Below are 26110 nucleotides of genomic sequence, written 5' to 3' on the forward strand. Positions count from 1 at the left end.
GTTAAAATACGAATTTTGGCATAATACACACACAAGAAATTATAAAAAAAAATTGATCCGCTCTTTGCGCCTTTGTAATAGTGGATAGTCATCTAGTAAAAATAACGAAAAAAGTTTCAACGAGATAATGTTCTCTGCTCCGTATTCATCCGACGATAATTTAAATATATTTTCTCTTTATCATTAGAGCATATCGCAAAAGTGCATTATTTTGTACAACTGGGTTTATATTCTTGTTTCTCCTATTCAAATGCAGTTTTTATGTTTCTGTGACAACGGAATTGCGGTTTAAAGTGAAGAAAGCTTCATACTTAATACTAAACATAATAAGGAATCTTTATAAGTCATACTATAAAAAGTATTGCGGAAAAATACATGGAACGAGCAAATGAGCTTGCTCCCTTTCTACAACTCCTCAATGCGTGTGCGTGTTTTCAGAAAAACATACACTACTATGCATAGAAAGATTACTCCACAAGTGGGCAGAACAATTGTTTTCAGCTGCTGTTGGATTTTCATGTTTTCTTCCCTGCGTTCCTGTTTCTGTTTACGGGTTTCGCGAGTTTGTCCTCCTCGTAGTTTGCGCATCTTGAGACCGATTCAATGGAACTATTGTTATTCAAACGGCGATAAGATAGCGTCGCACGGCAAACCTGTAAACATAAAACAACATAACTGTATCTGGGTTTACAATTAGAACCCAAATATATGTAACTTAAAAGTGCCACGCTGGAATGGTGGTAGCGAATCTGAACGGATGCGATTTTGTAAAATAAATAACCAGCGATAATTACATACCGATCAAATCTTAGCCTGTGCAGGTTTTGCAGGTGATTTCAACCTATATTAATTGTTTAAATATCACAGCTGTTTAGTTGCGTTTTTTTCTCTTGCGTATGGAATTGTGAAGCACGACGTGTCGAACCGCTTGTATCAACTACATTAACTATTTATGATAAGTACAGAACGTGATCCAACGATCGGCTAATGAATGTAACAGTAGTCACGGTGTCTTGTCAAATTCAGATGCCGCGTTACTTTAGTACAGTTATTTAATGTTGTGCAGTACTAGATTTTCATGACCACTGACTATTCCGACTTCAAACTCTCGAAGATATCTCTATATAAAGATAGTTCACGGCACAATTAGCCTTATTCTGCATTACGACGGATCACTTTTTCGAATAAGCTTGTTCCCTCGATATGAGTCCTTGGTACAACAAGCTTCTAGTGTCCGCTCATACTTTGAATTATTGTTTACTCTTGACTGACGAAACTGAATCTCTTAAACTACCCAACATCACCAGCGTTATTCCAATTGAGCACGAGTCCTTTCAAGAACATTCATTACAAGGAGAACCCTAATAAAAATATACACGAACTTTAACCCATATAGTCCTACGATTCCACATATTGTTTGGATGATACCCTGCACAGGTCGTTAGGCTCTTGAATTATAAGATGTTTAGTAGGGAATCTCTTCGAGTCCTTCTTGAATGATAGCCAAGGCGATAATTGAGCACACTAGTGCGTACACATTCGAATAGCGGGCGTCATCGGAATTGTTAGCGAAAACAATTAGATGAAATTTATATTAGTTGTGCTTCTAATGCATATCGTACTGGATAGATGGCAAGGAAGCTAGTCTGAAAACTAAAACCTTTGCTGGGAAGAAAAAATTACGGTTAGCAACCGATTTCCCTATTTTTGTTGATAATCACCTGGATGCACTGATTATTCACTGTGTCTAGCCTAATTGGGTCATTAAATGAGAAAAAAGTCGTTTTTTATTACTTACATCGATAAAGCTGATTTTCGTGATTGCAACAATGTTTTTTTCCAACTCAGGAAACGTGAAAATAATTTTAAAATTTAAAATAAAGAAATATGTTGACAGTCTGGATTTCCCAAGTAACCAATAAGCATTATAACGTAGCCTAATATCTGCTTTAGATCCACATATAAAGCTGTCCTAAAAAGCCGTGAAGCCCTAAATACTTATTTAATGCCGATATTATGCCAGAAAAGGCGAAATATAGTGCTATTACTGTGCGGAGATTGACAGCTCGTTTCTGCAGTACTAATGCTATTATATAGCAAAAGCGTACAAATGTCAAATTTGAAAGCCTTATATTGGCACTACTAATGCTATTAAAAAGCTTCAGTTGGTTGTCATTGTCCGCCATGGTTTTAAAACCATTTCTTATGTTTCCTTTCGGTATGATGAGCAAAAAGGAAAAATTTTAAAATAAAATATTCTGTTTAAAACCGTAATTGACTCTGTCCTAATGCATTGTAATGAATATCCTTAATGGGTTTTCGTTCTCACATGATATGAATGTTTACGAAAATTACCTTTAGTAAGTCTCGAACTGAGGTACCTTGCCTCGTCCTTCACGGTAAGTGCGCTGCGTTTGCTTCGTGGACCATATTGCATATGTTCGATTGAAATGAAATATGCCGAATATAATCTTCAAGAAGAGTTGCATAACAAATAAACCCACAGCATTACAATAGCATTATATCAGCTTTTTATTGGCTCTATAATGGCATTAAATGCACTTGTAAAGCTTACATGCTTTAAAGATCCTTGAAGCATGTACGCGTTATATCAGCTTTATATACGCATATAGAGCAAGCTATAATGCTATATGTCGGCTGTGCAGTTATGCATTATTGATGCTAATAAAGAGCTTTATTGCGTTGTTAATGCTGTAATGGAGTTTCAATGCAACATTAGTGCAAATGTATAGCCAATATAGTGCAACACGCAAAAGAATTTTGCATGTTTGATTCTATAAATTATTTCTTCATTTTTAATCGATAAAAATTCTTTATTGTGAACCAAGGAATTTATTAAACCAAACTTATTTTTTTGGTTAGATCAACCAAAATATCTTTTGAATCAATCTTACAAGTTTTGTTATCTGTGCTTTTCGAAGATCGACAAAATTATTGTTTGTTCCAAACAAATCAGTGATTCTAACAAAAGCATGCAGCTAATTGATTCAAAAGGCTGAATGCATTACATCAACAGTCCTTGTTGAATTGAAACAAATAAAAAATAAAAGTTGCTACGAAGAAGAAAACTTTTTCCACGTGCGTCAATGCTGGAGAAATTCGCTATTTTTAAATCAGGGAATTCAGATTTCGGTAAATTCTTATAGTGCTCAGATTTTCCGGACTCGAAGGGCGCAAGTGCAGCTTGAAAATAATCATGATGTCGCACAAAGGTTAGTGAATAAATTAAGTCGAATGCACACGGTGCGTTTTAGGGTGCCTTCCTCTATTCCAGGACTCAAACAAAACACCCTGTGTGGCTTAAAAACGACAATCGCAGAACTGAAAACACGTCACCGCACCAGAGATAAATAATACCCGTTCGAGAGAGCAGTTTCCTGTACTTCACCATCTCTGGTCCAACAGGAAGACACAGCGTATTCGTGCGCCTTCTGCAATCTTTTTGGAAAAGCCGAGACTCTGAAGCACTACATTATAGCGCATATCTGGAATAAACCACGCGCACTGTCAAAAGTACTACATAAAGGGACGGTGATTGGAATCGTATGCGCTGCATGTAATAAAATTTCATTTAGTTCCAAGCAAACCTACTCCGGAACAGGTTTGGAATCCCTTATGGATTCTCGCTCAAATGCAACAAACGATTGAGTCGGAATCGGTTGTTGCCTTTGAGCTGGAACTCATAATGAATCCATTCAGAATTCCTAACCGATCCCGGAATGGGTTTGACTGGGCCATACTGCATCCATTCAGGATTCCGAAGCGGTTCCAGAATGATTTGACTGCGTAAAATTAAAGCGTTTGTAGCCTGTTTTTAGAGAAAGGCCAATAAATCAATGGCAAGTATTTACTTTGTGAGGTTCATTTCATGATGTTATCTGTTGTCAGCGAGTAATGGTTTATTCTAAATTTGTCACCATGACAGTTGGCCTTTGGTTCCTATTAAAGAATAGGCATATTTTATATACAATAAAATTGGTTTTGCTTCAATATATGCTACGCATTGATTCAAATATTTGTTATGTTTAAAACAATAAAAGATATTATTTGATTTAACAAAAATGTTTTTTGTATTGAACATTTGACATGCATTGATCCAAATATTTTATTAGTTTTATTCAACAAAATGAGCTCATTGATTCAACAAAGTTATTTGTTGTTTCGATTGTTGTTATGATAAAATCAATAAAAAATTTTGTTGGTCCAACTATTTTCCATGTTTGATCCAATAAATTCTTCAGAATTATTTCAACAATTGTTTTATTTATATAAACATGTATTTTTTATTGAACACAGAACAACTTGGTAAATTTATTATTTCAATCCTCATATTATTTGACATTAAAAATAATTTTTCTGCGTGAATGGCTTAATGCTTATGGTTACTTGGGTTGACACTATAGGAAGGATTTGACATATCGAATTTCACGACAAATGATGCCCTGTCAGAAAAAAATAGAGCATGTTTTCTCGGTTTTCCCGGAGGGTTATTTTTATTTGACATAAACACCATCCATTGCACAAAGAGAATAGGGAAAGAGACGAATAGTGTGAAGCCAAAAATACCTTATTGAGCAGACCAATCGTGCAATGTAAATAAACATTACTCATGCCTGAGTTGGAGGAGATAAGTATTGTACATCTATCAAAAAAGAAATTTGAATTTCCGTCAGAATTTAGTGCAATCGTGATTGTAAGGTGCATTCTAGAGTATATGTATGAGTAAAAACAAGCTTTAGAATTATTTCATCTCTTTGTTTCGAAATGCACATCGTTTGATAAACAAATACAACGATCGACAAAAGGTTTGTTTTCAAAATATAATAGGAGTCATTTAAAGTGCTGCCATTAGAAGCGGTTGCCAAAATTCTAGTGTTGAAATCATGGTAAAGGGAGTGTTGCCGTTTTGACTGATTTTCACTCTGCGTCTCTTTACATATTCTCTTTGCCATTGCATATAGTTTTTTTTCATTTTGGGTGTTGTCCTGATAGACCAGATGTTAACAATCGCAGCTTTCCTATGTATGGTTGCCAAGTTTACATAAGATTTATTTTAAAAAACAAAAAAAAATCGTTTTTACGTATTACAACGAATTTTTTTTGAAATAATGTTATATTATGTATATTGGACCTAAAATTTATCGAATGGAACGGAAAACTATATATAGCTTAATGACCCAATTATGACATAAAATAGGAGAATAATTTGACTGACCTCATTATTTTTCAGTGTAAGAGCTGAAATATTGCTAATTTACAACTTTCGGAAAAACCATTTGTTAATATCAACGATCTTTCTGAGGCCTCAGGAAACGGACATTCGCGAAATAGCAAGCCTGGTGTTTATGTGAGCCGTGAACCAGATAATATTTGGTTTTCCCGATACATACATACATCAAGTGATCTCGCAGAGGTCCCGCTGAACTTTTGCAAATATTTTAAATAATTGCCAAAGGAAGCTTTCTGTTTTCAAAGGTTCGTTGTTTGCTCAAAAGAAAGACAATGGATTCATATTTCCGCTTTGTCGGATACATTAATTTGAAACAATGATGCAGCTTATTTATGTGTTTATAAAAGATAAATATTCTGGAACAGGCAAATGCGTTTTCCGACACAACTGGTGATGATGAACTTTGACTTTCCTGACAAAAGCTCGTAGCAGCCAAAAATGTTGAGAAGTTGTTTCATTTTATGGCTCCTGATATATATTTGGTGATGGGCGGTTTTCACGGTCAACGTATTTATAGTTACGAAAAGCGATGCAATTGTTGACTATTTCTTTGGAAAATTGTGAATCCTGTTTGTAAAGAAAGCTCCTTGGTAACTGTGAACTATTTAATTAACCTTGAGCTATGAGAGGTATTACTCCTACCAAATTATGCATTGCATCCAAATCGAAATTTGAGTAATATGGAAATTTTTAAGCATGTTTGAAATACATTCGGTCGCCCGCATGCTGTTGGTTTTATTTAACCGTTTTGAAGAGATTGCAATTTGTACTAGTTAACATTTCGATTTGGAAACTGCAGTGGGTTTCTCATGAAATGCTGGTTATTATTATGCTCTACAGAAATTATTTGGTCCAGACCAAATGCTTCATGAGTTGTAGGTGTATCTCCACAAAACACAGTTACTGTGGCTCGCAACTCAAAATTTTCAGTTTCTATGATTCGAAATCAATGGTTGCAAAATTTTGTTATACCCACATCGTTCGACTTGCTTTGACAACACGCAGAAAAATTATTTTTAATGTCAAATAATATGAGGATTGAAATAATAAATTTACCAAGTTGTTCTGTGTTCAATAAAAAATACATGTTTATATAAATAAAACAATTGTTGAAATAATTCTGAAGAATTTATTGGATCAAACATGGAAAATAGTTGGACCAACAAAATTTTTTATTGATTTTATCATAACAACAATCGAAACAACAAATAACTTTGTTGAATCAATGAGCTCATTTTGTTGAATAAAACTAATAAAATATTTGGATCAATGCATGTCAAATGTTCAATACAAAAAACATTTTTGTTAAATCAAATAATATCTTTTATTGTTTTAAACATAACAAATATTTGAATCAATGCGTAGCATATATTGAAGCAAAACCAATTTTATTGTATATAAAATATGCCTATTCTTTAATAGGAACCAAAGGCCAACTGTCATGGTGACAAATTTAGAATAAACCATTACTCGCTGACAACAGATAACATCATGAAATGAACCTCACAAAGTAAATACTTGCCATTGATTTATTGGCCTTTCTCTAAAAACAGGCTACAAACGCTTTAATTTTACGCAGTCAAATCATTCTGGAACCGCTTCGGAATCCTGAATGGATGCAGTATGGCCCAGTCAAACCCATTCCGGGATCGGTTAGGAATTCTGAATGGATTCATTATGAGTTCCAGCTCAAAGGCAACAACCGATTCCGACTCAATCGTTTGTTGCATTTGAGCGAGAATCCATAAGGGATTCCAAACCTGTTCCGGAGTAGGTTTGCTTGGAACTAAATGAAATTTTATTACATGCAGCGCATACGATTCCAATCACCGTCCCTTTATGTAGTACTTTTGACAGTGCGCGTGGTTTATTCCAGATATGCGCTATAATGTAGTGCTTCAGAGTCTCGGCTTTTCCAAAAAGATTGCAGAAGGCGCACGAATACGCTGTGTCTTCCTGTTGGACCAGAGATGGTGAAGTACAGGAAACTGCTCTCTCGAACGGGTATTATTTATCTCTGGTGCGGTGACGTGTTTTCAGTTCTGCGATTGTCGTTTTTAAGCCACACAGGGTGTTTTGTTTGAGTCCTGGAATAGAGGAAGGCACCCTAAACCGCACCGTGTGCATTCGACTTAATTTATTCACTAACCTTTGTGCGACATCATGATTATTTTCAAGCTGCACTTGCGCCCTTCGAGTCCGGAAAATCTGAGCACTATAAGAATTTACCGAAATCTGAATTCCCTGATTTAAAAATAGCGAATTTCTCCAGCATTGACGCACGTGGAAAAAGTTTTCTTCTTCGTAGCAACTTTTATTTTTTATTTGTTTCAATTCAACAAGGACTGTTGATGTAATGCATTCAGCCTTTTGAATCAATTAGCTGCATGCTTTTGTTAGAATCACTGATTTGTTTGGAACAAACAATAATTTTGTCGATCTTCGAAAAGCACAGATAACAAAACTTGTAAGATTGATTCAAAAGATATTTTGGTTGATCTAACCAAAAAAATAAGTTTGGTTTAATAAATTCCTTGGTTCACAATAAAGAATTTTTATCGATTAAAAATGAAGAAATAATTTATAGAATCAAACATGCAAAATTCTTTTGCGTGAATACATCTATAACAGGGAAAGTTGCTTTTGGAGACGAATTCCATTGCACAGCAAAATTTAAAAGATTTTTTGCCAAAGTTTGAAATATTGTTTTTGCATTGAACAAACCGCATTATCTTGGTACAGTCGTGATTCGCTGGTTGGGCCACAGCCTTGTCCAACTAACGAATTCGATTCGCTAGTTGGACCGACAGACAAATGTTAAAAACTCTCCAAATAGATGTTGGCAGTGTAAATGCATCTGTTCACATCTCTAAATATTGTCAGATTGATTGTCAAAGTAAATTTGACATAAGATTTTGGCGTTCAGATGCTTTTTAGTTTGACAAAGGTCCGACTAGTGGAGGTCCATCTAAAAAGTGGTCCAGTTAAAAAGTGCCCAACCATCGAATCACGACTGTATAAAGAAAGGCGTATAGGTTGTGGTTGTGAGTATTTTTTAAAAGTAATTTTTCTCGTAAAACAGTCCCGTGCACGCCCGGTATCGATTGGTTAACGAATCCTTCTCCTGCTAGAAAAGATCTGGATGAAGGGTTCCGAAATAGAAGCTTTCGTGTTTGGGTTATGGGGACTTACATACGAGTGTCGTTTACGTGAACTAAAGAGACTAGAATAACAAAGAGACACCATCTTAATTCAGTGAAAACAATTCAACTAGCAACCAGGCTACAGGTCACAGGTAACACTGCAAATGTGCAAGCATCACCAAACTCGTTTGTTGTTATTCCGTTTATTTCTTCTAACCAATATAAAAATCCGATGCGACTTCTGGTCTGCTGAGTTCCTCACGCAGAAGAATGAGGCCTTTTTGAAATAATAAAACATTTTGTTGAATTTTAAACTTAAAGAATGCTTGTTTCAAACTAAAATATTATTTTAATGAGAACATTTATTTTGTTGGCATTAATAAATCCCTTTGTTTGAAGTCTAATTAAAAATATAGTTGAAACAAAACAAAATTTGTTCCACCAAACCAAGCACCCATTTGTTAAAATTCAACAGAATATTTGTTTGTTTTCAACAAAATGTCAGTTGTTCTTTGTGCTATACGTCACCACGATCTAATCGCAATATACAGTCGTTGTAAGCACCGCAGGGCATATTGGGCATACCTGTTGTAGCACTACCTTGGGCCAACGCTTAGTCGATCGCTGGACAAAAACATAGCTGTCAAAGGGTAGCATAGAGAAGGAAGAAAAAAGGTAAACAAGAAAAAGTGAGTCGAGAGGATTAAAGTTATTTGCAAGTGAAAATTACTAATAATTTCAGTGGATTGAAACAGTTTATTGGCAGTGCATTAAAGTTACATTGTAAGTAAACAATTCGAATGTAATTGAAGATCTATCTAACTATCGCGGCAAATTAGGCCCTACAGGTGAATTACATTCAGCCGCGTGCAATTCGTCAGTGCCTGAAAGGAAATACTTACCGTAGGATTGGTGTAGATTGAGCCCGTTATCTGTGAGTAAAAAAGTAAACAAAACAGGAAAATTAAGCTGTTAACTTATATTACTGATTTGAACATAGGAGTCGGTGTCGTAAGTCGAGGAAGGTTGAGACATCAGGATTAATTTGGAGAGAAACTATTCATGTAAGCTGAATTCATTTGTATACCACTATAAATAGATATAACAAGAATAATAATTACAGTTTTAAGCTGCGCGAATACGGCTGCTATAAAAAAGGTTTGTGATTAATCCGAACAAACTTAAAAATGAATAAAGCTGTTTTTAACCTAAACGACACCGAGGTAACTGGCTACAACTGTGCGGTCTGCAACCGGCCGGATCATGCCGAGGATGAAATGGTCGCCTGCGACTGTTGCCGAAGATGGTTTCACTTTGGATGTGCCGAAGTTGGAAGCGAGGTAGGTGATATTTCTTGGAGCTGTCCAGAATGCAAAAGCAAGCTGAATGATGGAAATGCGGAAGACAGTGGCAAACTTGTGCCAGCCGCAGATAACGATAAAGCAGGAAGCGGGGGAACGTATAAACCAGTCGTTAATCCTGCTACAGTTCCGGATGAGGTTTTGCAGAGTTTACCCGAGAAAACAGGCACATTATCGTTCCAGGAGTTAGAGCTGCAGAAGATAGAGGCATCTCGTAAAAGGCAGGAAGAACAAATGGAGATGGAAAGGGTCTTATATAAGCGACGGCTGGAAGTACAACGAGAGCTGTTTGAAAAGAGACAGCAGATAGAGCGTGAAAAGCGGCGGATGGAACTCGAGTTCGAAAGGCAGAGTCTGCAAATGGCGATTGCAGAAGAAGAAGAGCATCATAAGCAGCAACAGCAGATTAGAGCCGAACTGACTCGCAAGTTAGAACAGCTGCGAATGAGGCGGGTAGCAAATTCACCGGAAGGGAGCCAAGCCATATGCGAATTAGAGAAGCCTGGAGAGGCCTTTGATGCAAAAGCAACCACGAATGACGAAAATCACCCGGGTAACAAACAGCTGGGTGATATTCGGGGAGCGTACCTCAAACATTCGACCCCAAAGCAACCCGGGCAACGTCCACCGTTGCAAATAAGTCATTCGAAGGAATCGGAACCTACTGAACGTCAGGGGACACTGAATACAAAGCAAAACACGCCAGCACAATCTGTAGGAAGCCATTCAAATCTCGATGATGTTTCGGAGTCAGAAGCGGAGAGCGAGTGCTCCATACGATCACGATCACAGCGAGACACTCGCCGGGAAAGGGGCCCAACGAGAGCCCAGTTGTCGGCCAGGCAGTTTTTAGCCAAGAAGCTTCCTACATTTACCGGGCGGCCAGAAGATTGGCCGATGTTTATCTCAAGTTTCGAGACAGCAAACCAAGCTTGTGGGTTCTCTAACGTCGAAAACCTAGGACGGTTGCAAGAGAGCTTGAAAGGTCAAGCATTAGAAGCAGTCCGAAGTCGCCTGCTATGGCCAGATGCCGTGCCTCAGATCATCGAATCTCTTCGGATGCTGTACGGACGGCCCGAGCAATTATTGAATATGCTGTTGGTCAAAGTTCGGAAGGCGGAACCACCCAAGGCCGATCGTTTGGCGACCTACATTGGTTTCGGTATGACGGTGCAGCAACTCGTCGATCATTTGGAAGCAAGTGATCTAAAAGACCACTTGGTAAACCCTATGCTGATCCAAGAGTTGGTAGAAAAACTACCAGCTAGTACAAAAATGGAGTGGGTGCGCTACAAACGAAGGAAGCACCGCGTAACTCTTCGAACATTATCCGATTTTCTGTCGGAGATTGTGAGGGATGCCAGCGAGGCCACGTTGTACTGCGGAGGATTTTCGCAACTTGAAAGTAACCCAAGAAGCGGGAAGAGTAAACTGAAAGAGCGCGAAGAATTCTTAAATGCTCATTGCGCATCCGAAACTGATAATCGGCGCGAGGTAGAGGGAAAGAAGCCGTGCAAAATCTGCTCTCGGTCAGATCACCGCATCCGTAACTGCCCCGAATTTCGTAAATTGAATCTGGCGATGCGCTGGGAGACGGTACGAAAATGGAGTCTGTGTAAAAATTGTTTGAATGATCACGGAGATTCTCTTTGCAAACTCAGTTTTCGTTGCAATGTCGGCAGCTGCAGTGAATCGCACAATCCGCTTCTACACCCGGAAGAAGCTTACGCTGATTGCAATGTGCATCGATTCCAGCAGAAATCGGTGATCTTTCGCACGGTCCCAGTAACACTCTACAATGGGAAGTATGCGATAGATACGATAGCTTTCCTCGACGAAGGTTCCTCATACACGCTGGTTGAGAATGTTTTGACGAAACTGTTGAAGACGAAAGGTGTTGTTCAACCGCTTCGTGTAACATGGACGGCAGGCGTTTCTCGGGTGGAAAAAGACTCACAGAGGTTGAATTTGTCGATTTCAGCTCGAGGTTCCACCCAGCGCTTCCAGATTCAGGACGCACACACTGTAGAGGAGCTGAAATTGCCGAAACAGACGCTGGATTTGAAAGAAGTTGCAAATCAGTATGTGCATCTTCGAGACTTGCCAGTACCGGATAGTAAACACAGTGTTCCTCGAATATTAATTGGGTTAAAAGACCTTCACCTGTACACTCCACTCGAGACTCGAGTTGGACGCCCCGATGAGCCCATAGCGGTCAAATCGAAGCTAGGTTGGACGGTATATGGTCCGATACGGAGCGCCGATTTGAAAGAAGAGTTTGTTGGTCATCATTCTTGTGGCGGCGTTTCCAATCAAGAGTTGCACGACTTACTGAAAGAGCATTATGCGTTGGAAGAGGCAGGAGTTACTGCAGCACTACTGCCGGAATCGTCCGAAGACCGGAGAGCGAGAGAAATTTTGGATAGCACAACGGTTAGGATCGGTGATCGCTTTGAGACGGGGTTGTTGTGGAAAGTGGACGAACCCAGTTTTCCAGACAGCTATGCCATGGCCCTGAGACGGATGAAGGGACTTGAAAAGCGACTTCTAAAAGACGAAATTCTGTACAACAGGGTGCGAAGCACAATAGCTGATTATCTGACGAAAGGATATGCTCACAAAGCGACGTTCCAAGAATTGCATGAACATCCAGCCTCCAAGGTGTGGTATTTGCCATTAAACATCGTTATAAACCCCAGGAAGCCGGAGAAACTCCGTCTAGTGTGGGACGCAGCAGCAGCTGTTGGTGGAGTCTCGTTAAATTCCCAGTTGCTTACCGGACCAGACATGCTGACATCTCTACCGTCCGTTATTTGTCGTTTTCGGGAACGAGAGGTCGGGTTCGGAGGTGATATAAAAGAAATGTATCACCAACTGCTCATCAGAAAAGAGGACCAGCAAGCTCAGCGATTCTTGTTTAGAAATGATCCTTGCGCGCGTCCTGAGGTATATGTTATGAATGTTGCTACATTTGGATCAACCTGTTCCCCATGTTCCGCTCAATTTGTGAAAAACAAGAACGCAGACGAATTCTTCTCACAGTATCCAGAGGCGTCGAGGGCCATAGTAGACAACCACTATGTCGATGACTATTTTGACAGCACTGACACTGTGGGAGAAGCGATAAAACGAGCCAAAGACGTTCGTTATATTCACTCTCGAGGAGGCTTCGACATCCGAAATTGGGTGGCTAGTTCAAATGACGTCTTACGGGCGCTAGGTGAAGCAAAGACGGAACAGCAAGTTCATTTCCATCAAGACAAACATACGGGGACTGAGCGAGTTCTAGGTATTGTATGGAATCCGAAGAGCGACGAGCTTTGTTTTTCTACGAGGTTGCGTGACGAACTGATACCTTTCATAAGTGGTGAACGATGGCCAACTAAAAGAGCGGTACTGAGTTGCGTGACGAGCTTTTTCGATCCGCTAGGCCTGCTCGCTCCATTCACCATCTACGGAAAGATGCTGATACAGGACCTCTGGCGAAGAGGCTGCGAGTGGGATGAGGAGATAGACGAGGAATCGATGATGAAGTGGAGAAATTGGATTGAGCGGCTGCCGGAAATCGAAAGAATCAGGATACCTCGGTATCACTTCGTGAAAGGGCAGGCGCCGGACTACAGTACTCTACAACTGCACGTATTTGTAGATGCTAGCTCGAACGCATACGGCTGCGTTGCATATTTCCGGATTTTGATAGCTGGAAAACCGCACTGTTCACTTGTAATGGCGAAGTCAAAGGTAGCTCCGTTAAAGCAACTGACGATCCCGCGCCTAGAATTACAAGGGGCGGTTCTGGGATCAAGGCTGATGAACACCATTATGGAAACTCATTCACTGCCCATTAAGCAGCGGTTTATTTGGACGGACTCTAGAACTGTTCTTTCCTGGATTCACTCCGATCAGCGAAAATATAAACAATTTGTCGCGTTTCGGATTGGAGAGATCCATACCCTTTCAAAACAGTGCGAGTGGCGCTGGTTACCTACTAAGCACAACGTGGCAGATGACGTTACTAAGTGGCATGCGGGACGGCGATTTGAATCCGATACTCCATGGTTCCAGGGAGCATTCTTAAATCAGTTCGAAGAAACATGGCAGCAGCAACCACAAGTAGTACCGAACGTGTTGGAGGAAATTCGGGCCATTCATTTGTTTCATGACGTTTTAGTCCTGAAGCAAATCGTCGATCCTCTCCGCTTCTCTAAATGGAAGGTTCTAGTTCGGACTGTGGCATGTGCATATCGTTTCATTTATAACTGTCAGCGAAAGGTTGCAAAGCTGAGTATCGAAGCACTTCCAGTAACAGAAAAGGTGAAGAAACTCGCGAAAGTGCATCACTCTGTTGTCGCAGTACCATTAAAGCGTGAGGAATACCAGAAGGCTGAATCCTACCTGTGGCGAGTGGCCCAAGCAGAGGTGTACGAAGAGGAGGTGAAGATACTCATGAAAAATCAACAACTTACTCATACAGACCATTATCGACTAGAGAAAGATAGCCAACTTTACGACAAGTCTCCCTTCTTGGACGATAGTAACGTAATAAGAATGGAGGGAAGGACAAAAAATGCTCCATTCGTTCCGTTTGAGTTACGCTGTCCAATCATTCTACCGAAGGGACATCGCATAACTACGTTGCTAGTGGAATATTTCCATCAGAAAATGGGTCACGCGAACACCGAAACGGTTGTAAATGAGATGCGACAGCGGTTCTGTATAAAGCATCTCAGAGCAGAGCTGAAGCGTGTAGTAAAACTATGTGTACGTTGTAAGATCAGGAAGAGCAGCCCAGTGATCCCAAGAATGGCACCACTTCCGGTTCAGCGTATTACGCCCTACAAGCGGCCGTTCAGTTTTACAGGCATCGACTATTTCGGGCCAGTGCTAGTGACAGTAGGACGTCGAACGGAAAAACGTTGGATCGCCTTGTTTACATGCTTAACGACGAGGGCAGTGCATCTTGAAGTCGCTCACAGTCTAACGACGCAAGCATGCGTTATGACGATAAGACGGTTTACCTGCCGGCGGGGAGCTCCACTAGAAATCTTTTCAGACAATGGTACAAATTTTAAAGGTGCGAGTAAGGAGGTTGTGAAACGGATATATGCAGATTGCGACGAGACGTTCACCGATGCTACTACTAGGTGGAATTTCAATCCACCCTCAGTACCCCATATGGGCGGGGCGTGGGAACGATTGGTACGCTCGGTGAAGGCAGCTCTCAGTGAGCTAGATGATGGGCGGAAGTTGACGGATGAAATTCTTCTTACCACGTTGGCGGAAGCAGAAGATCTTGTAAACTCGCGACCGTTGACGTATATCCCTATAGAGTTAGGAGCGGAAGCAGCACTAACCCCAAATCATTTCCTGCGCTCTTCTGTGGCGGGTGATGTAACACAGCCGGTTCGAAAAAGCGATCAAGCTCAAGCGTTGCGTGACTCGTATAAGCGATCACAACATTTGGCAGACCAGATTTGGAAGCGCTGGATCTCGGAATACTTGCCAACACTGAACCAGCGAAGCAAGTGGCATGACGAATCAGATCCGGTTGAAGTAGGCGATATAGTGTACATTGTGGACGAGAACAGTCGTAAAGGCTGGGTTCGTGGGATCGTTACTACCGTCTTCAAGTCGAAGGATGGCCGGATTAGGCAGGCATTGGTAAGAACAACAAAAGGTGAGATGAAAAGACCGGTGGCTAAATTGGCGGTGCTTGAAGTGAGAGAGCGTAAATCTGGCGTTAAGGCGGAGCCAACACCAGTGTTACAGGGCGGGGCTATGTAAGCACCGCAGGGCATATTGGGCATACCTGTTGTAGCACTACCTTGGGCCAACGCTTAGTCGATCGCTGGACAAAAACATAGCTGTCAAAGGGTAGCATAGAGAAGGAAGAAAAAAGGTAAACAAGAAAAAGTGAGTCGAGAGGATTAAAGTTATTTGCAAGTGAAAATTACTAATAATTTCAGTGGATTGAAACAGTTTATTGGCAGTGCATTAAAGTTACATTGTAAGTAAACAATTCGAATGTAATTGAAGATCTATCTAACTATCGCGGCAAATTAGGCCCTACAGGTGAATTACATTCAGCCGCGTGCAATTCGTCAGTGCCTGAAAGGAAATACTTACCGTAGGATTGGTGTAGATTGAGCCCGTTATCTGTGAGTAAAAAAGTAAACAAAACAGGAAAATTAAGCTGTTAACTTATATTACTGATTTGAACATAGGAGTCGGTGTCGTAAGTCGAGGAAGGTTGAGACATCAGGATTAATTTGGAGAGAAACTATTCATGTAAGCTGAATTCATTTGTATACCACTATAAATAGATATAACAAGAATAATAATTACAGTTTTAAGCTGCGCGAATACGGCTGCTATAAAAAAGGTTTGTGATTAATCCGAACAGTCGTGATTCGCTAGTTGGGCCACAGCCTGGTCCAACTAACGAATTTGATTCGCTAGTTGGACCGACTGACAAATGTCAAAAACTCTCCAAAGGAGATGGTGGCAGTGTAAATGCATCTATTCACATCTCTAAATATTGTCAGATTGATTGTCAACGTTAATTTGACATGAGATTTTGACGTTCGGATGCTTTTTAGATGGACAATGGTCCTACTAGCGGAGGTCCAACTAAAAAGCGGTCCAGTTAAAAAATGTCCAACCAGCGAATCACGACTGTACTTTATTTTAACCGAACGTTTTTGTTAATTTAAACCTAAAATAAGATCATTATTACATAAAACTTTCTTTGAGTTTAATAATTACCTGTCATTTAATTTTACATCGAATCATGTTTGGAACAAATGATAATGAACCTAATTTCTATCAGCTAACTGGTTAATTCTACAGAAAATATCATTTGATTATACAAACAACTGTTCTGCTGAATTAAACAACATTCGTGTTGGTTTCTAACGAGCACAAACTTTTCTCTTTAGCGTTTCTAAACACGATGGTATTGTAACAAATTTGGTTTGAGGATATAGTTTTTATTTTTAAAATCTTTAGTACTTTTAATGAATTGCATAACAATACTTGCTTAAAAACAATGCCACATAATTGGAATTACAAACGGAACATGGCGTCTCTTTGTTATTCCAGTCTCTTTAACGCGAACCATTTTATTGACCTGACTGTTTCCGATGCACTTTCTTCACTCTCGCTTAACTTTTTCTTTGTGCGTTAAACCTAGTTTAAAAGTTAGGTCGGGATGAAGAATGTTCCTCAACCCTCTCCTAACATTCACAGCGAACGACATTAGGAATATTTGTTGTTTCTCATAAGTTGTAAATCACATCGAATTAAAACTAATGTTTTGAGCCCGTTAACAAATCTATAGTGAATTTTGCATCATTATTGAAAAAAAAACAAATTAAACATAAATTTTATCAAGTTGATCATTACCATATACAATAGTTGACTAGTTGACATTCCTTAGGTCTTGGATCCCGACGGATGTGTTTCTCTAGTATTCCTTTTTAAAGATCCCAAATGTTTGTAGCACAGTTGACATCGAGAGAAAGGTCAATCCAACAATGAGACGTTGGCTAATAAATGTTAATTTTGTATATGTCATTGAAATATGACGTTCATGCTCAGCTAAATATCCCGGAACGGACAATCGGCAAAAAACAAATGATCTTATCGCCGGCTAAAAAATGAAGATTCAGAAAATAGTAAATTATACTTACTGAAAAGCTCGATTGAAATGGCACTGATAGGTAAGTTGTGAACAAAATATACCACAGACTGCAAATAAGATAACGTGATAAGAAAGGACGATTGGCTCAGTATACAGTCGTGATTCGATGGTTGGGCACTTTTTAACTGGACCGTTTTTTAGTTGAACCTCCGCTAGTTGGACCATTGTCCAACTAAAAAGCATCTGAACGCCAAAATCTTATGTCAAATTTACTTTGACAATCAATCTGACAATATTTAGAGATGTGAACAGATGCATTTACACTGTCAACATTTCTTTTGGAGAGTTTTTGACATTTGTCTGTCGGTCCAACTAGCGAATCAAATTCGTTAGTTGAACAAGGATGTGGCCCAACCAGCGAATCACGATTGTACAACAATTAGCGTTGATGTGCATCGTTTCATTTCATCAATCACAATCACTGATATTTAATGTTCTCCGCTCTCTTCGGTCGAAACTATTTTATTCCAATTTAACCCATAGATACACATGCGAGCTGGACGACACTTCTTCACTTGGAAGTGGAAGAAGTGAACAACCAAATCAAAGACAAATAAAAAATTTTTCGAAAGCGTAAACGAGCTCTTGAAGAGGTGGAAGCAAATTTGAACTAAAAACACAATGATAAATTGATTATTTTGTTATATTTCTTGTACTAGTTTAAATTAGAAATAAGGAAAAATATTTACATAACATAGAGTCGACGGTGGTTCTCTACACCATAACGTTGATTCATTTAGCATTGTCTAGAAAATCCTTCGCTTCGTTGATCTTAGCAGCTAAATAAGGCGATCCTCCTCTATCTGGGTGGTTCAGAAGCATAATCTTTTTATGTGCATCCTTTATCTAGAAAACAGAGCTAGGATTAATAATTTATGTTTCACACAGAGATAACGCACCGATACGTCTTTTCAAAATCGGTAATTTTTAAGATAGGAGTGAGGGTTTCAGCGCAAAAAATACTTTTTTTTGAGATTTTTTTTTGGAAATTTGATTGAAGTAAATTTAGCAAAACTTTTGTACATTGTAATGTATCATTTCAATGTTCTGGAATTTTTCTATGCAAAAATATCGACAAGCGGTTTGGTGACGTAGCTTTTTGTCTCTGGAAAAATGACTATTTGCGGTGTTAACTGCCATTCAAAGACTACTTAACCGATTTATTTCAAACTTTGCATACACGTTCTATGTAAAAATACCTAATCACTACGTTTTCGAGATAATTTTTCAAATAAGGGTATCTTTACTCATTTGAAATAAAATTTGCTATTTTTCACGAAAAAATCCGCTTTTATGATTATAGCCTTATTTGGTTTGGAGCTTGTAAAATTAGATAGTGCAAAACCTAGATGAATGAAGTTTATTTTGGCGATTATGCTGACTTTTCTTACAAATTACCGTCCGCATTTGGTTTTGAAACGATGGAAACATGACCTATTTGTTTAATTTTTATTGTACACTCCCCACTAACCTAGACCCCACACTTTCAAAGTGCGAGTGATCAAACTGCTACTGAAAACTGCGAGCTGTCAAAACACATGTATTTCAAGTGATAGAGGTTCTTTTCTCTTTTGTTTGCTGTAAACGGCTGTGCTGGGCAATGAGCGGTTCATTTGGAGTTTCCCCCTAAAGTGAATTTTTACGGTTGACTTTTGAGCCCTAATCATATGTTTTTGTCGAGATATGTTATTGGTCTTTTCCGATGTAGCAGACTTTAAAGATCTGGTGTATCGTTGAATAAGGTAAACCGCATTGAAAGTAGTTTCCAGTTACCACTGCAAATCTAACCCCCACTTTATTCAACGGAAAACCTCGACTGTGGTTTTAAGCAAATAGAATTCTCGTTTGGATTTTTATCAATGTAGTATATTTACTTGCACAGAAATTTCAAAATGAAGGACATAGTTACACATTCTACAAACTATACCCAGCACTGATTAAACGAGAGGTTACTCAAAAATGGGTAGCGCCCTAGGGGCGGATCACTCTAGGAATGTATAACAAATTTTCATTAAATTAGAAAAAAAATGCATTTAATTTCCATTTTTGCACTCCCTCGTAGAAAAGATTGTTTAACAATCGTCCTACGCTGATCCACTTTATTCGATGTTTTGTTGAATGTAGGGCTAGCTTGAGGGTTAGTTTTTTTTAGGGTTTTGACGTCTTACACGCAACGCAAAACGTGTTACGAATTTCTATTTTGATGGAAATGCATTTAATTTCGCTGATTTTTAATGTCGTTTTCGATTGAGAACCTAGAAACTAACCCAGGTTAGGTGCTTCAAACGAACGTTTTTAATGAAACTGAGTTGGGTTCTCGCCAAACAGCGGTGGTGTGAGCGAACCCGAAATATATTTCAGGTTGGAACCCAACCCGGTTTTCAGTTCAGTGGCGCATAACCTAGGTTGGAAACTGGCTTCAAACAAACGGTTTGACAGCAGTTAGGTCCGAAACTGAGTTAGTTTCTGCTTCAAGCGAAAACGACATAAAAATGCATTACAAGTGATCTGTCCCTAGGTAGCGCCAATCACAAAGTTATTGTATTAACCCTTAAAAGCATTTTTTCATTTCGGAATCGGTTGTTGCATTTGAGCTGGAATCTACGCTGACTCCATTCAGGATTCCGAATGTTTTGACCGGGTGTATGCGATGGCGATTTTCAACGTATTTTCATTTAAATGTTTACACAGGTTTTTTCCGGAGTTTGTTCTATAGAAAAGCTGCAGCTTATGTTTGTTCTCTGTGATTTCGCTTACGTAAGATTTAACCAAATTTACCTTCAATTTTGATGCTGAAGGACTAACACCGAGAATGAGAGCAGCTTCTCGTTTGTTGATTTTGGGATCGAATCCCCCGCGGTAGTACTTGGAACTGGCCATCGATTCCGCGTCGAACTTTGGCAAACTCTGTAGTGCCTCTTGCATTTTGCTCGCTGCATTCGGTAATTGACGCATCAACGCTCTGCCTCCGAAACCAAGTGCGGCCAAACCCAGTCCTGCTACAATCATGGAACCTGCCTGTTGGTTTAGGAACACGTTAATCTAACAGACTGTTTAAACAACCGAACTTAATACCATTTCATTAGGTGGATAAATTTACAATTTCGATAACTTCGAAGGTAATTGCGTTATTCAAAATAAAGTAAATAAACAATCCGCCAGTTCAGACGGCATACGGAAATGCAGTACTAGTTTTATAGTGACAGATTGTCAAAAAACGAATTGTACTAAAAATTCAGTTCAGCGGATGAAAAGTATACAAGCTGTCAAACGCGTACTGTTTCCGTTCTTTTTGATCGTGAAGTGTAATCATGGCGGTCGGCAAAAATAAAGGCACCTCGAAAGGAGGCAAAAAAGGGTCCAAAAAGAAGGTTGTGGATCCGTTTACCCGCAAGGATTGGTACGATGTGAAAGCTCCGAACATGTTCGCGATCCGCCAGGTCGGAAAAACTCTGGTAAACCGTACCCAGGGCACCAGAATCGCCTCGGACGGTTTGAAGGGCCGCGTGTTTGAGGTTTCGCTGGCTGATTTGCAGAACGACACCGATGCTGAGAGGTCTTTCCGTAAGTTCAAGTTGATTGCCGAAGATGTGCACGGGCGTAATGTCCTGTGCAACTTCCATGGAATGGATTTGACCACCGACAAGCTGAGGTATGTTATTAACAATTACAATTTAATAACGGAACCGCTAGTTTGTTGTCATTATTTGACCATAACCCCCGACATACATTGAAATTTCGTTCCGCTTGTTTTAATTACAGATCAATGGTCAAGAAATGGCAAACATTGATTGAATGTTCCGTCGATGTCAAGACCACGGATGGTTATCTGCTGCGTGTCTTCTGCATCGGGTTCACCATTAAGGATGCGGCGTCTCAGCGTAAGACATGCTACGCCCAGCATTCTCAGATAAAGGAAATCCGCAAGAAGATGTTTACTATCATTACCCGGGATGTGACCAGCTCCGATCTGAAGGAGGTTGTTAACAAGCTGCTGCCCGATTCGATCTCGAAAGACATCGAAAAGGCGTGCCAGGGAATTTATCCACTGCACGATGTGTACATTCGTAAGGTAAGTAGAATTGGATCCATGGATTTTTTTATGTGAATCAATGCCGAAATGCACGCACATGGAATGTATTAGATTAACTGTCGAATTTATACGGCGCTTTGGTGTACATTTGGGAAAAGAAGCGCCATATTCCTATTTTAGAAGTACAGTTTAGTGGATTGTCCTAATAGAAAACGCCATGAATAATGTAGTTACAATAACAATGAACAAACGAATTGACATGTTCATAGGATGTTAGATTCCAATGGGTTTTCGTAAATTTTGATTGAAATCGGCTCAAGTACGGTTACGGTTATTCGGTTAAATCGCACTTCTTGACTAGCGAGGTAAGGTGCCGGATCTCATAAGCCAATCGTTATGCATTTGAGCTTCGACCTGGAATGTTCTGTTCGTTGTACATCACGTGACAAATTCATTGAAGAGGAACAATCCGTAATGGGATGTACCTCAAGCTTTAGGGCCAAGAGCAAAAAAAATTACAAAACGAAGGGAAACAGCGGAAAACAAAATTGACGATTTTTATGCCCTTTGCAGGTGAAGGTTCTGAAAAAGCCTCGTTTCGATTTAGCCAACTTGCTGGAACTGCACGGTGATGGTGGTGGCAAGGGTGCCGAAGTTTCAACCGGAGCTGCCGAGGGTGGTGTCACCATTGACCGTCCGGAGGGTTATGAACCGCCTGTACAAGAATCGGTTTAAACAGCATTACTCTAAACGGTATAAATTAAGAAGAATTTCCATGTGAAATCAGCAAATCTGAAAGTGAGCGGTGCCAGGAAAAAGCGCGTAAATACAACTCAGACTTGTACAAGAAACTTTTGTTTTTCTTCACTTTAAATTTCCCCTTATTTTCATATTTTTTAAGTTTTGGCAATCTAAGGTGAGTATCGTAAAATTTTACTATCGAAAATTATTTTTTGATTTCTTTTTTGTATTACAGATCAACAAAGCTACTAAATTTTGTTATTGACTCAACCTGGATTCGATGAAAGGTAATTTTTATCAACACTTTTCCAATAGAGTTCCGTCATGTATAGCATTTTCGTTCTTGACATTGCACTACGCTACTTATAATCGCCTGTTTGTATCATGTTTTATGGAATTTCCTATCCACATGAGACAGATTTGTTATGGGTAGTTTATATCGGTATCAGTAATAAGTTTACAATTTTCACACCCATTGTAACGTTAGCTTACTCTTAAACGAAAATGCTATCACATTTGAGTGATGATTCGATCATATTCAAGTTATTTCTCGTCTCTGAATCCACGAGATAATGAGCGATGAGCATGATTTTGTCTGACACTAGTTCTCTGTTAACAAACATGTCCTCATGTATGGCAAGTAGGATAATCTATTTTATTTTCCGTTTATTACAGGAAAGTATCAAAGACGTCAGAAAAACGCATGAAACAGAACTGTATCCTGAATAAGGTAAATGATCGGAAGTCTTGTATCTTACCATTTTTCAACTTTATGATGATTACCAACTCAGCTCGCTATGATAGAAACATGAAGAAAACATGTTCCTAAATTCCTACGCATTTTAACAATTACTGAATTTTTCTGTTTGTTTTTTGAATAAGTTCCTTTATGTATTGTATGACAATAGTTTTTTTTTACTCTTTTTTGCAGATTCATTAAGTGGTGGCACATCCAGGAACGGGAATCCTTAGAAAGTGAGTTTACATAAAATTCTTTGCATGTACTCTCCTTCCACTAGTCGATATTGACACGTAGCACTGTTATTTTTTATAGTAGAATATAGGTTTCAATATAGGAGATCCGAGATATCCGACAAGAATGATCTTCGACTTTTAACGTGACTAACTGTCGTTGTACAGAACGAACTAACTCATAACTTTCAACTTTCGAAGTCTCCAAATAAGGAATGTTTTAAATTACCTTTCTAATTCAATGAATGATTCATATAAATGGCTAAAACATGCCAATTACCCGCAACGATGATTGAATTTAAAGGGCTACTCAAAGCACCGTTTTTGGAAATTCAGAATGCAAGTAACAACTTCTTGCATAAATACGTAATTAATTTGGATACAGCGAAACTCGCATTTGAACCAAGCATGGAAATATCCGATGACATTTTCGAAGTTTTGATTTAAAGGTTTTTTAAATACCATACCGATTTTTCCTCAATTATCAACCAAAATTCGTTATTTTAGTTTCGTTAGATTTGGTATCGTTATTTTAGTTCCGCCATTTCGTTTCATGATTTGTAAATCAGTTCTTTGACTAAAGTGCTTAGCAAAAATCGTATTTAGATGATGTAGTTTTGTCTAGTTTTTCAATTTTGAGCAGTCTATTAAAGACAAAAGTTACGTTATGCGAAGCGCACAACTCTTACACCTTTCAATTAGTCGATTTTAGTATCTCTTTTACGCTCGCATTGTCACAAGGTTTGATCTACGGCAGAATAGATTTAAATAATTGGAAATAAAGTTTGTCGAGATTGTCTCAGTTTGGTTTGGACTTACATGATTTGTGCTCTTTTTATCTATTATATTGATCAGAATTTGCAGATTATTGTTGCTCTTACCGAAACATGGCATTTTAGCAGAAAGATTGACGTATAATTCATCAATTTAGTTAACAAAACCAGTTAAACTAAAATAATGTAATTTTTACTTTTTAACGATATTCAATTAGCTAGAGATTTCTAAGTTGCGAAAGTTATGATAATTTTAGAGTCATAGTACCCAAAAGAGATATATAGATATGAAAATTAGAAATGGCAGGGTCATTAGAAACAATCTTACGCACTAATCTTTTGTCTTCCGCTGGCAGGAGTCGCTCAAGTTTACAAACATTTCTCACTCTCTCAAAAACAGACTTGTCCCTCTGCCATGAAAACCGACAAAAGAGATGTCATGTAAGATCACCACTAGAAACTTATCGACTATTATTTAGAGCTAGTATGAATAAATGGTGCTATTCATCTCTGTTTGCCTTCAAATGCCGGAGTAGATTTTTATTAAGCTATTACCATTGTTCCTAAAGTGGTTGCGGGTTTACTACCATGTGTAAGTTGGCGGTGTGCCTACAGCGACTAGTCACCGCTTCTGATGGATACCCATCGTGTTACCGCAGTGCCAAAACTAACGAAACTAAAATGAGATATTGCATTTATGCTATGTAGAAGTTTTAGTTGTTTGCTCGTTATTATTTCGAACGTACATTTTTCACCAGCACTACCGAACAATGTAACGAAAGTTTGGATTTTCATAAAAAATACACGTTCATAATATATATAAACGTGTATTTTTAATGAAATTCCAAATCTGATGACAAACTTTCGTTACATTGTTCGGTAATGCTGTAAATTTTCATCCTTCGTAGAATCAATTTCAAAGGATTTTTGCGTTAAAGTATAGCAAACGAAGAGAAATCAGCAAAACAAAATTGCTTATAATTCTTGGACCTTTTGAAAAGTTAATATGAAATTGCATATTTGACCAACTAGGGAACTAATCCTTAGGGCATTTAATGTGCTTGGGGATTACGCATGGTTTCGTCTGAGAGGAATAATAACTATGTGAATTGACAATTTGTGAGAGGGATCAAAAAAAAAAATAATAACAAATTTTCGACAGTGCACGACGAAAAAAATGGTTGCTTTTAGCTCATTAAATTATGCTAATTATAATTGTTTTCACTGTATTTTTTCTTTTTTTTAAGTTTCATATACTTAATAATATATTTTGAGTAGCACATACACTATATTATTAATTGTCATGATCACCATACGTCATCATGTCCAAACTATTATTTAGCTTGAGCATTGTTGAATTAGTTAAGGAATTTGCGTTTCGATTGCGTCACACTAGAATTCGATACTAACCTAGTGACTAGCGCCGGTTTGACGCTAGCTCCAAAACGCAGGACTAGGGTTTTGCTCAGAAACACAAATCTTGTTTACGAGTTCGGAGCTAGCGTCAATCCGGCGCTAACTTGGTTCTGTCACTAAGTTAGTGTCAGATTCTGATGAGACGATGTCGAAACATAAGTTCCATAACTAAATTACTTAGGTGTTTTGTGTCCTTCGCGTACGAATGTGGTTTTAAACAATTTTCTTTATGGAGAAAAATAGCTTTTACCTCTTTTCTGCACTGAGGGGATATAGCATAGTTGATTATTATTGTAAAATAGGAGCGAACAGGAGTCTTCTTTATTTTTGCATCTTCTGCATTGGCCTGCTTTGACACATTGTTGTATTAAATTCTCACCGCACGCATATCGGGATCAACATTACAATGCAACCAAAATGAATCTAAGTTTTGCTTCCGCTGAGCTTTAGTTCGTATTCTACTCATTCAGAAAAACATGATTTTAAAATATTTTAGTGGTGAAAAATAACATATTTATAAACATTTGCAAGTCTGCTTGTAGTTCTGTGTATATTTTTTTAGCTCAGAATGCAAAGAAACAATTCAATTATGCCATCAAGATTTACCGTTTTTTCGTTGGTTTATTTTTCGAGGATTTTTATTTTATTTCATACATATGTTACGATATACGGCTACTGTTGTATTATCTTGGTTCTTAACACCGAAGCAAAACTGTTG

General features: G+C 38.6%; 5 protein-coding genes across 7 annotated transcripts; 3 read left to right on the plus strand and 2 right to left on the minus strand.

The window, feature by feature from the left end:
- Positions 1–114: 114 nt before the first annotated feature.
- Positions 115–962, minus strand: LOC131683589 (single-pass membrane and coiled-coil domain-containing protein 4 homolog). The gene is made up of 2 exons (XM_058965692.1): positions 799–962; positions 115–653 (listed from the first exon to the last, which is right to left on the minus strand). Exon 2 carries the CDS (start codon positions 586–588, stop codon positions 406–408), a length of 183 nt encoding a protein of 60 aa, XP_058821675.1. The 5' UTR covers positions 589–653; positions 799–962; the 3' UTR covers positions 115–405.
- A 7994-nt stretch (positions 963–8956) lies between these two features.
- LOC131680535 (uncharacterized) lies at positions 8957–14452 on the plus strand. Its single transcript, XM_058961251.1, has 3 exons — positions 8957–9177; positions 9234–14289; positions 14373–14452. The coding sequence occupies exons 2-3, from the start codon at positions 9582–9584 to the stop codon at positions 14450–14452; spliced, it is 4788 nt and encodes a 1595-aa protein (XP_058817234.1). The 5' UTR covers positions 8957–9177; positions 9234–9581.
- Positions 14453–14521: 69 nt separating this feature from the next.
- On the plus strand, positions 14522–16150 carry LOC131683590 (uncharacterized). Of its 3 annotated transcripts, XM_058965695.1 has the most exons (3): positions 14522–15762; positions 15819–15913; positions 15980–16150. In XM_058965695.1, exon 1 carries the CDS (start codon positions 14559–14561, stop codon positions 15537–15539), a length of 981 nt encoding a protein of 326 aa, XP_058821678.1. In that variant the 5' UTR covers positions 14522–14558; the 3' UTR covers positions 15540–15762; positions 15819–15913; positions 15980–16150. The 3 variants fall into 3 exon arrangements, with proteins under 3 accessions (XP_058821678.1, XP_058821677.1, XP_058821676.1); XM_058965694.1 differs by having other exon boundaries at positions 14522–15913; XM_058965693.1 differs by having other exon boundaries at positions 15819–16150.
- Positions 16151–18082: 1932 nt separating this feature from the next.
- On the minus strand, positions 18083–20669 carry LOC131683592 (mitochondrial import inner membrane translocase subunit TIM14). The gene is made up of 3 exons (XM_058965697.1): positions 20533–20669; positions 20236–20475; positions 18083–18303 (listed from the first exon to the last, which is right to left on the minus strand). The coding sequence occupies exons 1-3, from the start codon at positions 20533–20535 to the stop codon at positions 18190–18192; spliced, it is 357 nt and encodes a 118-aa protein (XP_058821680.1). The 5' UTR covers positions 20536–20669; the 3' UTR covers positions 18083–18189.
- A 58-nt stretch (positions 20670–20727) lies between these two features.
- On the plus strand, positions 20728–22341 carry LOC131683591 (small ribosomal subunit protein eS1). The gene is made up of 3 exons (XM_058965696.1): positions 20728–21109; positions 21220–21529; positions 22064–22341. Exons 1-3 carry the CDS (start codon positions 20769–20771, stop codon positions 22223–22225), a joined length of 813 nt encoding a protein of 270 aa, XP_058821679.1. The 5' UTR covers positions 20728–20768; the 3' UTR covers positions 22226–22341.
- The last annotated feature ends 3769 nt before the right edge of the window (positions 22342–26110 follow it).

This window comes from Topomyia yanbarensis, chromosome 2, assembly GCF_030247195.1.
Source record: "Topomyia yanbarensis strain Yona2022 chromosome 2, ASM3024719v1, whole genome shotgun sequence".
NCBI classification, from domain to species: Eukaryota; Metazoa; Arthropoda; class Insecta; order Diptera; family Culicidae; genus Topomyia; species Topomyia yanbarensis.